The sequence below is a fragment of the Quercus suber genome, unplaced genomic scaffold (genome assembly GCF_002906115.3).
Source record: "Quercus suber isolate HL8 unplaced genomic scaffold, Cork oak 2.0 scaffold_219, whole genome shotgun sequence".
NCBI lineage: Eukaryota > Viridiplantae > Streptophyta > Magnoliopsida > Fagales > Fagaceae > Quercus > Quercus suber.
In genome coordinates, this window is record NW_027069677.1 from 434,494 (window position 1) to 447,554 (window position 13,061).

The 13,061-nt window shown below is 30.7% G+C and overlaps 1 protein-coding gene across 1 annotated transcript; it reads right to left on the reverse strand.

Moving 5' to 3' along the window:
* Nucleotides 1-7,008, reverse strand: LOC112025213 (carotenoid cleavage dioxygenase 7, chloroplastic). The gene is made up of 7 exons (XM_024057907.2): nucleotides 6,177-7,008; nucleotides 4,307-4,435; nucleotides 4,085-4,216; nucleotides 3,105-3,377; nucleotides 2,388-2,473; nucleotides 1,838-2,155; nucleotides 1-320 (listed from the first exon to the last, which is right to left on the reverse strand). The coding sequence occupies exons 1-7, from the start codon at nucleotides 6,949-6,951 to the stop codon at nucleotides 174-176; spliced, it is 1,860 nt and encodes a 619-aa protein (XP_023913675.1). The 5' UTR covers nucleotides 6,952-7,008; the 3' UTR covers nucleotides 1-173.
* Between the last annotated feature and the right edge of the window lie 6,053 nt (nucleotides 7,009-13,061).

A 13,061-nucleotide genomic window follows, 5' to 3' on the forward strand; every position in this document is an offset into this window, starting at 1 on the left:
AATGAAGAAGCAATTTAATATTTTTGTTTAACAAAAATATTCAAACTGTACATGTAAATGAAAGTCTATTTATTCAATTACACTACAAATATTACTTTGTCGCAATAGTTTCCACTTGTGAGCAAATGTTTTTTCGACTTGTTTAGAATTTTAACTCATTTATCAAAAACAAATTACTTGTTGGTGGCCCAAAACCCATGAAAGCCAAGAGGAAAATTTAGGTGCTTTGGGACTTCAAGTCTTGCAATAAGTGCATCGTCTTCTCCCATCTTCTTAGGATCCAGAATTACAAGATAGCACCTTTGTATTGAAACGGCATACTACAATATAGAAAAATACAAATAAGATAGAAAAAAAAAACACATTTAAGCGCAGTCAATATAAATCCAGATAGTCACCACTTACAAAGTTGGTTTAATTATGATATAAGTTGAACAAAAAAAATAAAACCAACTTAATTTTGAATTGGTTTTATTTTTATTTTCTTTTCTTTTTTTTGAGAAAAAAAAAATGAGGTCTTTATGGTCATATTACACCCCCGGGCAGGGAGCCAGTGGCCTCGGTCGGAGTAGCCCGAAGTTTTATTTTTCTTTAGTTTGTCTAAAAACATGATAGAACATTAGAACCAGTTTTTTAATTTTTTTTTTTAATGGGAATATATAAATATGAAACAATTAAAATTTAAAAATGTAGTTTTTAAGGGAATGTATTCAATAACCAAACTAACAATTGATTTTTTATATATAAATATATATTCCCATTTTGAACCAATTGTTTCTATATAGAAAAAAAAAATTCAAACAAAAAACAACAAAAACATATCAAATTTAAAACTAGTTTTTGGTGGAAATATATAAATGTGAAAACATTAAAATTTCAAAAATGTAAATTAGGGAATGTATTTAATAGAACCAAATAACACTTTATTTTTTATATAAATATATTCAATCCCATTTTAAGCCAATTTTTTGAATAAAATATTGTCAAACTAAAAACAACTGAAACTTGTTAAATTTAAAATTTAAACTAGTTTTTGATGGAAATATATAAATGTGAAAATACTAAATTTTAAAACTGTAATTTTTGAGGGAATGTACTTTTTTTAAGTGTAGGGAGAAATGTACTTAGTGTGTGTTTGGCAAAAATTATTTTTTTTAACTTATTTTACTATTCAGCTTATTTTTGCTACTATTTATGAGTTCACTGCATTTTTTGATATTGTTCATGAGTCTCACTGTACTATTTCAGCTAATTTTTACCTTTATCTACAGTACTTTCAGCAAAAAGTTTTCAATTTCAGCAAAATAAACGGATCCCAAACGGACCCTTAATAGAAGTATAGAACCAAATTACCACTTGAATTTTTATATAGAAATATATCTAATCCGATTATGAACCATTTTTTTGAATAAAAAAATCAAACTAAAAACAACTACAAGTGGTTATAAATTGGTTGACTTGGTTTTGTGGTTCACAATATACTTAGTGAGTAATGATCGTCTCACATTCTTAATGTTCACACTTCATACACACTGGACAACTATTTATAAAGTATGGACATTAGGTATCTACATTTTCAAAATGATGTTCGTTGCATATGAAGTGTTGATGTTCGTTGCATATGAAGTGTGGATATTGAGAGTTTGAGACAATAATTTGCCTTATCAAAGAAGATAAATTCAATACTTCTTAGCCCCATTAATTTGCTTCAAAAGATATTTTCTATATATATGTGTATACTATATCAAGTGGATATTCATTAGTTAAGCTTGCAAACTCGCTTACACTAAAATTATGCACTTTTGTTGATGAGATAAATGATCAAGACATTGCTCACCTCAACCACAAGAAGATATCCATCATCTTCTTCATCCCCTTTAGGAATAAAAATAGGCTCACCGATAAATCTCCGACGACCAACAGTCCATGTATGGACAGATTGATTTAACACATTGAGCTTCACAATGGTATCAAATGGAAAATGTGGCAATGTTTGGCGATACCCAGAAGAAGTTGCTGCATATATGTAATTGTTTTTGTTTCCGGAGAATGCTGGGTTAATCACAGGAAAATCTGTGGACCTTTTCCATTTATTAATCAAAGGCTCCACACCACATTTTTGGCAGTTACCATCAGCATCTAATTGAATAGACACCTGCATATGTGACGGGATATTTAATAAGATATATGCTAATTGGAAATTATACAAAATCCTTCACATAGTTCGTTGCTAACTCAGAATGTACTTCAATTTTTTGTTTTTTGGACACAAGGAACTCAAACTAATGTATGTAAGCGTTACAAGCATAGAATGTGTTACATGGAATTGTTATATTAATACATAATACATACATTATGGATGGATAAACTAGAGAAAGAGAGAGTACCTGAACAAGACGAGGCAGCAACTCATGTTCACCTTCATTTACGTTCATAATGGAAGGGTCTAGCTTATCACTCTGCCAATTATATCCTGTTCAATGCGAAAGTGTCCATACTTTCTGTTAAATGATGTGCAACATGGCTCATGGTAGCAATAATATGCTCCAAAGTGAAACTAAACAATGTTTATGTGTGTACTAGAATATTATTCTATCATAGTTTCGGCCACCTTTGACGTGCCATATATTTTTTTACAACAACTGAATTGATATGTTATTATTGATTCTTATCTAAACTCATTGCTGATACATTTTTTTATCTAACAATAACAACTCGCTACATCAACAGTTATGAACTTTTTTATATGCCTTACTGCCTTTGGACTTTTTGCTTTATATTTGTATTAGACTGAATTGGTTTCTTTTAGTTTCTCAGTTTTGGGCTTAGGATAATCTCTCGCATGGTAGTTTCTACATTGGCCCAAATCTTATTTTAGGCCTCCTAAGCCACCAAAAGGACAAAAATATTTATATTAACTATGTCACTCAAGAGCTAGGGTTCAATTCTTTAAGGAAGCTCTACACATACATACAATTAAATTAGAATTTTTATCTTGCATAAAAAAATAAAGTAAAAAAGATCTTGATTCTTGATGGATCAAAAAAGAGAAAAAATCAAAACTTGCCAAAGCAAATAACTAGACTTGTTGAAAAACTACGTACCAAATACGTTTTGAAAGTTGAACCATTGGTATGAGCAAGTGGTAGCATGTATTTTGATCTCTGAATCCCCATTCACATCCTTAATCTCAAAAGCATTGCCAACATGTAGCAACCAAAACTGTGAAGGAGCTTCAACAGGCACTCTCCAATCTCGAGCTTTACCAGATTTATCTGGAAATCGAGGAAGCAAATATATGGGAGATGTGGGCTTACTCGGGTTCACTGATAATGCTGATATCATTGGAGATATTCCACACACTGCTGCCATTGAACCTGCACTTTAATTACACAGTTTATCTCACTTTATTGTTGTAACACTATCATTTTATAAAATCTTCATCAAAATTTGCCACATTAAAAAGTTACAATTCAACATTTTCTTTTAATTTCCACAATTTCTTATTGCTCGAAGAAAATAGCTAGATTAATTCTTATCAAACTCAATTAAGTTTGCCTATTTTGAACATGATTATATGGGAGTAATGCTATAGTCAAAAATATTTTTACAACATTTTTATAAACTGCTATTGTGGCCAATTATTATTAGTTCTCATCTGGACCTACTACACTTTTTCACTTAACAATTAACAATAACTACTTACTACATCAACAATTTATAAAGTAGTTTATAACTTTTGCATTTTCCGTATCAAAATAGTACAATTGAGAACAATTTAATTATAAGAATTTGAAAATAAAATGGCTTTTGTAAACCTCCAAGTATTTTTCATTTCTTTCCCATGACCAATTGACAATTCAAAAGGACGTGCCATTAGCAGTGTACTTCATGATAAACAAGTCATATATAGTAATTACCTAAATTTATGAACTAATAATGCTCTTGGACCAATTGAAATTATGTTTAAAGTGCACATATATGTATATACATGCAATTAGAGAATAAATTAAAAAGATCAGAGAGTCACAACAATGTAGTAAAAGTGATTTACTTGCATAACTATTTATGTGCATTTAATTACCAACAACATCAAGCTTGATTCGATTAGCGAATAATATGTAATGAGTATCTGTAAAAGCCCAATCATGGATCATTAAGTGATCGGGGATGTTGAACTCCTGCTTATTCATCAACTCGAAATTTGAATCATATTCTGCAAAAGATAATTATAAAGATAAAAGTTATAAATTTGCTGTGAATTATACATTAAATGATAGTTAAGCATGGCTTATTCAATTAGTACCATGGAATGTAAAAGAACTACGAGGCAATAGCATATCCTCTGCATTGCATGATGTTGTAATAAGTCTATTCATGCTGGCATCAACCTTATAATGAGACAACAGCCGCTTTGGAGGCATTTTGAACACTCCTGTGAATGTTTAACCAAAAAGAAAAAGATAAATTAGACATAAGACACATAAATTTCATCTACAATTTATCATTATATATTAATTGATAGCATTTAGGACAAGATGGCAAAATATTCTATTATACTTCCTTCTTCTTCTTTTAATTTATTTTTAAATTTGACTATTACAATAGGGGTAAGAAGGATTTGAACTCTAAATATTTCTATTGAAAACACTAAAATGTGTTAGCTAAATGATATGCAATGACATTCCACCCTTTATGGAAACATGGGATTGTAAATTTAGTGTTCATTTGGGAACAACTTATTTAGCTGAAACTGAGAATTTTTTTACTAAAAGTACTATAGATAAAGGTAAAAATTAGCTGAATAATACAATATGACCTATGAATAGTGTCAAAAAATGCAATAGGACCCATAAATAGTAGCAAAAATAAGCTGAAAATATAGATAAGCTAAAAATTTTAGCTCATCCCAAACGTACACTTAATCCAATTTAGAAAAGGGTCCTAGACTGAATTGATGAACAATGTTTTTAATACATATTTAGAAGAAAAATAAAAATGATAGCAAACTTCTACTGCTTGTTGAAAACTATATCGGCAAAAGAACAAATACAGGAAATCTCAGATTTCTTTTTCTTTTCTTTTTTTCTAAAGCTACATATGATGCTTTTTTTTTTCTTTTTGTTTATATGATCAGAGAATTGCAAAGATGATTGAAACTAGACCATCCAATGTGTAGTATCCAACTATAAACCCAAGTTGATTTTTTTTTTTTTTTTTTGAGAAGAACCCCAAGTTGAATTGTTTGTATAATATAATGGGTCATGTTAACGAGTGCCGTAGGGCATTGGTTAACAATCCAATTAAAAAAAGTTTTTATGGGTAAAGAAAAAAAAACAATTAATATTTTGACAGCTTTTTTCATTTCCCATAAAAATGATATCAAAACTTTCTTAAAATAGATTAACCAATACCCAACGGCACTCGTTAACATTTCCCATATATATATATATAATATATATTTGATCATCTTAATGTTTTGGGTTTATGTATATTGCAATTTTTTTTTTTTTTTTGAGGGGGGTGTATATTGCAATTTTGGTAGTCAGCTTTTTTTTCACTTTTTGTATCTTAGTGCGAGACAAAGACAATATAGATGGTTTCGTTTATATCAACGACCTCGAAAAAAGATTAAGATAAATACGATAAAAAGTAATTCGAAAAATTCATAAATTTATTTACTTTAATACCATGATCGGTTGTCACTTTCCAAAGTGAGTGCAACCTTTGACTTTAAATTAGCAAAAACTCTCTTCCTCAAATAAATAAAAAAGCAAAAACTCAGGCACCACAATTTTGCCCATGCAATTTAACACAATTTAGCGATATAATAAACGGTGATGGGATTACTTATCATTAAGCTTTAGTGGTGTACATACATGTAAGTAATGTAATCTAATCCTACGTTAATAAATTTGCAAATTGTGTCAAAGTACGTGAGCAAGTGTGAGTCCATGAAAAAAAAATGTGTCTATGAAGAATTATTTGTTTAGTACCATAATAAAGCCATAATAATTAGAACAGAAATCTTACGATCACGACTTATTTCCTACACTTTACTACAATTCTCTTATATGACTCTTTTTGTGACAATCACAATCTATCACATAAAATAATTATGACAAAATGTGTAGAATAGACCTCCGTCTTAGAATTATTGTAGTTGGAATACATACCATACAAAATAGGCTTCAAAAGGCCGGCAGCAACGTCCCATATATCACCACTATTCTTTCCACCATCCACCGCCGAATCACAGCCGTCGATCAGATGGAACCTCCCAACCGTATCCAACGACCCAGATTGAATCTCATACGGCTCCCCACCTTCCCACAAACACAACACCCTCTCACCCCACCTCACCACACTAGTGTTAGCCACATTTTTCATCACCTTGGTGTTACCAACTTTGTGTCCACCTTTCAGCACAGAAAATGGGCCCCTGTGGGTGAACTGCCACGTGTCAGTCGTGGGGTCATGTTCCTCCACTTGTGCTTGAGTCTTCACGTACTTAGCCATGAACTTGACCTCCCTATCGACCCCATCAAACGTAAAGGCTCTAAGGTAGCCATGACCATCAAGTGGGTGCACAGTTGAGCCATGGTCATCGGAGAATAGCCCTGGTCCGGCCAAATAGTAAGTACCAGAAGGAAAGTCATGTGGTATTGAACCCTCCACAACGTGAAGAGTGATGGGTTTGGTTGTTTCAGAGCGTTGTGACACAAACAAGAATTGGTAGTCCCAAAAGGCACAAACAGAGTCATCAATTAGCGTATCATCTAAGGTTGAAACATGGTTACTTGAAGTGGGGTTAATGGATATTGCATTTGGTATTGTTTTTGGGGTTGTTTTGGCTTGTAATGATGGAACTTTGAGCGATACTAATGGAGGTAGGTTTATTGGTGATTGGAATTTTGTTGGAACAATATGGTGGGTTGGTTTGGCTAGCATCTTTTAGAGGGAGAGAATTTTTAGGTTTGAGTGAGGCTTTGTTTTGAATGAAGGTGGCACCTAGGTTATACACTTAGTTATACTATATATAAGAAGATTAGTAGGTTCTAGAGGATTGTATAAATTTATAAGAAAGAAAAGTTTGGCTACAAAGGGTGTAGCTAATGATTACAACTCTCACAATATAAGAAATAAGAGTTTGGCTACAAAGGGTGTAGCTAATAGCTTGTAATGATGGAACTTTGAGTGATACATATCAGATTTTTTTATGCCAATCAAATGTTATTTATTATTCGATTTATAAACTTATTTTTTATATATAAATTTGAACTATAAAAATTTAAAATTTAAATATTTGATTGATGGTTTAATTATTTATTTTTTATCTTCTGAAAATTTTTGTATGCATTGAAAATATAAAAAGAAAATATAATACAATGATAGATTTATCAAAATTTACATTTAATAAAAAAATATGAAATGAAATTGAAGTTCAGTACAACCAACTTTGTCAAATTTATAATTAGCCTTGGATGTTTGGTTTAAGTACAGATTTGCCATCCTTGTCGCTGCATGGTTTGTGCCCTTTCAATGTGCATATATGGTGGGGTACCATCGTCATATACATTTACGTCTCATCAATCATGGAGGACAATGGACTTTGAAGAAATTAATTTACAAAATGAATGGCAGACATAATGCTCGAGTTTTATTCCATTTCGTCGTTTAGTCTTATGGAAAGAGTATATAACCCATTCAATAAAAAGCTCCATTTGCACAAGATATTTACAACTTTTGTGCTATTTTTTTTACTTTATTTTGAGTTTCTTGTTGACTTCTAGTGATTCGAGAAGAGCATCCTTTTATAAGTTCACATTTATAGAAGTATATTATTTGGGGTTGGATTTTTGTTTACACCAAAAAAAATCAATTAGTGTCTTATTCTGATAATAAAGAGTAATTCATTATGAGCGAACATCATTAATTGAAAATTGAAACTCTCTATAAAAAAAAATATATTTTATAAAAGTATTGATTATAGGATAAAATGTAAAAGATGAGTTATTAAATTCATCCAATTTAAATTAATGACTGGAAGACTTTTTTATTTATTAATTTATTATATGTAAAAATATGAATATGTTTATAATAATTTAACAATGTACTATTTATAATAATAGTAATTATAAACGACATTATTACTGAAGGTTGGTTCTTGATGAATCTCATCTAATCATCTCTCTAATTTACTTAGTCAAGATTGGGGGCCGGGGAAGAATTGAGTTGAGGATTATTGGGCTTTTTTTTTTTTTTTTTACTTTCTTTATTTATTAATATTTTATCTAAACAATAAATTATGACAATAGAATGAGTAGAAAACTGAAGTTAACTTTCTAGCACTGCACTGAATTTTTAAGTTCTGATGCCCACAAGTGTCATTGCAACTGCCATATATCCTAAAGATTCATTGAGATTTTGGTACTTGGTAATATAATTTATGAGATGGTTATTTTATAATTTGATATTCAACTTCGCTTACCAAACTTGGTCTGACAAAAAAAAAGTAAAAACAATTAATTTTGTAGATATATAAATATTTTTATGCCTCTTGTATATTATGCTAAATTTTGAAGAATTTCAAATGATTTTTTTTGCTAAACTAATAGTCTAATACAACAAAGAAATTACCAATATTTTTTCTTCCCAATATCTTTCAAATGTTAGATAGTTTTTTTTTTTTATAGGAAAATGTTAGATAGTTGATTAGGATATTGGTGCTAATCTCAATTCCAAATGAGATAAACACAAAACAAGATAGCATTTTAGCTATCTCATTTAAGTTGTAACTATTTTTTATTAAAGAAAAAATGAAACAAAACAAAACTGAGCTACAAGACTTTTAACTTATAGTAAATTTTTTTTTTTTTATTGCTGGCTTATATCACTCCTACTATCATGTAAATCGTAAAATATATTATTAAAAGAAATAATCTATATGGAAATTAAGTAGAAATCACTTTAAGGGTCTGTTTGGATACCGCTTATTACTGAAAACTGAAAACGTTGTAACAAAATAATTTTTAAATGTGTGAATAGTGCCGTGAAACTCAGTTTTAAAATAAAAAATGTGTTTTCTGTACTTACGGGTTTCATGAATAGTACACGGAAGCTACATAAAAATGTCAGACGCGCACTAAAAATGCTAGACATGCAATCCAAACGGAGGCTAAAACCTCCCAACACTTCTCAATGGGTGTCACTTTGGTGATTCAACAATAAATCAAGTGAAATTCTCTTGTGAACTTAAAAAGTATTAAAATTTAGGAAGGTGGGATTAAATTAAAAGAAGAAACTATGGGGGCAATAACAAAATAATGATTATGAGTTTGATTCCCAAGTGTATACTTGGCGTGATACTGCCGGAGTCGGTACAAGAAAGCATGGGCCCGCATTTCTTAGTTGGGCCGTCTATAGAGGAATCTGCTTAGCTCATCCCCCCATCCCACCTAAGCACCATTCGTTAGTTTCCCAAATTAAAAAAATCATCAAAATGCATGGTTTTGTCATTGACCATAGCACACCCATTTTGATCCACTTGTATTCTTGGTCGGAAAGGTGGTGGGCTCATTTGTTGGATTCTGAATAGTGAAGAATTTAACTTATATGGTTTTAATCGGGACAAAGTTTGGTTACAAATTTAGATGTAGTTTAAAATTACAATTCTCACTAAAATAAAATTAGTATAATTATGTATTTTGAAAACATAATCGTTGGATTGTATGTTATTTTTGTTTTTAACACGCATGTCAAATTTCGTGTCAATCAGATGTTGTTTATTATTTAATCCATAAACTTATTTTATATGCATAATTTTAAACTGTAAAAACTTGAAATTTAAACATTTGATTGATAATATAACTATTAATTAAATATTTTATGAAAATTTTCCAAGCATGGAGAATATAAGAAGAAAATGTAATCTAATGGTGAATTTGTGAAAATTCATATCCAATAAAAAAAAGAATATTAAGTAAAGTTGTAGTCTTAAATTATAACCAAATTTTGTTCTATGTGACATTCATTTATGTTTGAAAATCAAAGAACACAACAAAAGAAATATGAATGTAAGCATGTAATGTGTGAGAATTTTTTTATATATTATTATAATTTAAAGAAAACTATAATTGTGAAGTTTGCTATAGATCTTGAAAAGAAAAACCCACATGAACAAAATCTTAAAAGATTGCATTTGGATTTCATGATTTAGATTCAAGAGATTTGGAGAACAATTATTTGTATAAATTGTTTAATATATATATTTAATTATAACAACACATGGTTATGATGTGAATTCTCTGGATCTTTTTACTCAAAACAAAAACACTTGTGATAGTATGTTATGGATTTCAATTGAGATCTTATACTTAGACATATCAAACCCACATATTAATAGAGTTCAAATTCCTCCATATTGCTTTATTTTTAGTTTCTTTTTCAGTATATATTATTTCTTTTTCTTTTTTGATAGGGTATATTATTTCTATAAGAAAAAGGGATGTTAATCATGTTATATTTTTTTTATTGAAGGGATGCATCGCTCTTTTTATTTTTATTTTATGTAACTTTTAAGATTTATATGTCAGTAAAATCATTTAAACTAGTACTATCGTGTGATGCACAAATTTATAAAAAAAATTGCATAAAAACTAATACTATTGTAAGGACCAGATTTGAGTCCCTAGCCCGAAAGGTGAATGGACTTAGACCCAAAAAGCCCAAAACAATGAATTTGTAGAAAGTGTGTTGGAAAACTGGGCATTAATGAATCAAAGAACCACTAAAGTGAATTTAGATGACAAGAGAATGAAGATATACAAGTTTACGTTGAAGAAAATCGTCATCGGCAAAGTCCAAGAAAATTTGTTCTTACATATTTCTCTCAAGTTTGATTACAAATGCAATTCTTGATTACTACAGTCTTTTTCTTTTAATTTTTCCATCTTTTCACTGTGGAGGGTCTCTTCCATTATGTAGTTTTCCTAAACAATCTTGACTCTCCACTTGTTGATCATCCAAGCCACTACTTGAGTGTTTGTCCCATCAGACACTCTTTCAGGTCCTCTGTACGTTAGGGAAGCCAATGCAATACTGTTCAAGAGTCTTCTCCACATTAATGCAGTCAGAAAGTTAGCTGCAGAGCATTCAATACGGTGATAGCAGCCTTCTCCTTAGATATTTTAGGATTTCTCCCTGTAATATGTTTCTACAATGTTTATCCGTGCCATCAGAACATCTTGGAACGTTCCCCTGGACTGCAGACCACCTATTCGGACCTTGGCTTTGGTTAGCCGAGGAGACATTCATCCTCGGCCTACCCTCCTGGGCCATTATGACCAAAACTAACTTCTTCATCTACTAACACAGACTCTTTTGATAATGTTTACTTATCCTTGAACGACCTCTATCCTCGATTTAGGCCTTAGGCCCAATATATACGTAGATAATGAGCTCCTGGGCCCAATGCTTCCACAACTATCTTGAATAATGTAATTGAAATTGAATAATAAAATTGATATTACAAATAAAATAACAACAATTCTTTGAATTTACATGGCAAAAAAAACTCATTTCAAAATACCAAATTTTTATTAAAACAAAAAATTATAGTACATTATTATTAAAATAAATAATAGAATTCTTTTTAAATAGTTGGTTGTGAGCCCAAAATGTAACTTTTCTTGGGCTTCCCATTACTACCCTCCCCTAGTAGACCTATTTCAAATGGAGATGCGTCCATCACTAAAGTTTTTAAAGTTCATATGGGATCTCATCTTAAAAATTAAAATTAAAATTAAAAAATTAAAAACATATTTAGCTTCATCACTTCATTAGTTGCACAATCCCCAATTCTCAAAATTCATTTATCTTGCTTTTATAATTTTCTTCATCAATCAAACAAAAACAATTCATTGTCCATATCTCAAATTTAATGATAAATGATAGTACCTAAGTTTGAGGGTTGGTCTTAACCTCCATTAGTTTAAAACCAGGGACCATAACTCCACCACCGTCAACACTACCCTCTTTGTGTCTCTTCGACTCCTAACCACTCACCATGAATTAAGAAGCCTAGAATAATGTAAGAAAGAAATACAAGGAGTTTTATTAAACAACTTGTGTATACATGTGGTTAAGATTTTCTATTACAAGTTTTCATCAAAATAATATAGAAAAATTAGACAAAATTTTTTTTATTTATTCCACCCAAGCGATGCACCACTAAAAATAGTAAAGTTTATATGAGATTCCATCTTTTTTTAAAAAAAACATATTCAGGCTCTGTCAATTCATTGGTTGCACAATCCTCAATTCTCAAAACTCATTTATCTTGCTTTTATAATTTTCTTCATCAATCAAATAAAAACATCTCATTGTCCATATCTCCAATTTAATAATTGATAGTACCTAAGTTTGAGGATTAGTCTTAACCTTCATTAGCATAGAACCAGGGATCATTACTCTACACAATCAACACTATCCTCCTTATGTTTCTTCGTCCTAACCACTCACCATGAATTAAGAAGTCTAGAATAACATAAGAAAGAAATATAACGAGTTTTATTAAACAACTTGTGTATGCATGTGATTAAGATTTTTTATTACAATTTTTCATCAAAATTGTGGGGATGAAGGCCCAAATTTGTATATTGGGCCTTGAGCCCTATTTGGGAATGTGGGTGTGTCCGAGGAGGGGTAGGTAATTGAGAAAGACCCCAAGTTTGAAGTATCACAAAGAAGGAATGGAAGGAGAATGATCCGAGGAGCAATTCCTCCTCAGATGTGACAAATACAATTCGAATCTATAGTCCACCAATCTAGGCGACCTATCAAGAGGCTTACACGGTAAGAATGAACTTCATGCATGTATCGGAGCGATTAAAACTTAGGAATATCTATAGAAAAGCTGTTACCACTGCATTAAATGCACTGCAGCTACTTTTCTGGCCGCATTTATGTGGAGAAGACCCCTGAACAATGCAAACTGAAATATCACAACTCACAAAAAGCCAGAGAAGGTGTTTGATGGGACATGCACTCAAGTGAATGCT

Coding starts and splice junctions, on each gene's coding strand:
- LOC112025213 (XM_024057907.2), bottom strand. CDS start 6,951: ATGCTAGCCAAACCAACCCACCATATTGTTCCAACAAAATTCCAATCA. Junction 3,378..4,084: donor AATCAAGCTTGATGTTGTTG/GTAATTAAATGC, acceptor ATTAAAGTGCAG/GTTCAATGGCAGCAGTGTGT. Junction 2,156..2,387: donor TGCTGCCTCGTCTTGTTCAG/GTACTCTCTCTT, acceptor TCACATATGCAG/GTGTCTATTCAATTAGATGC.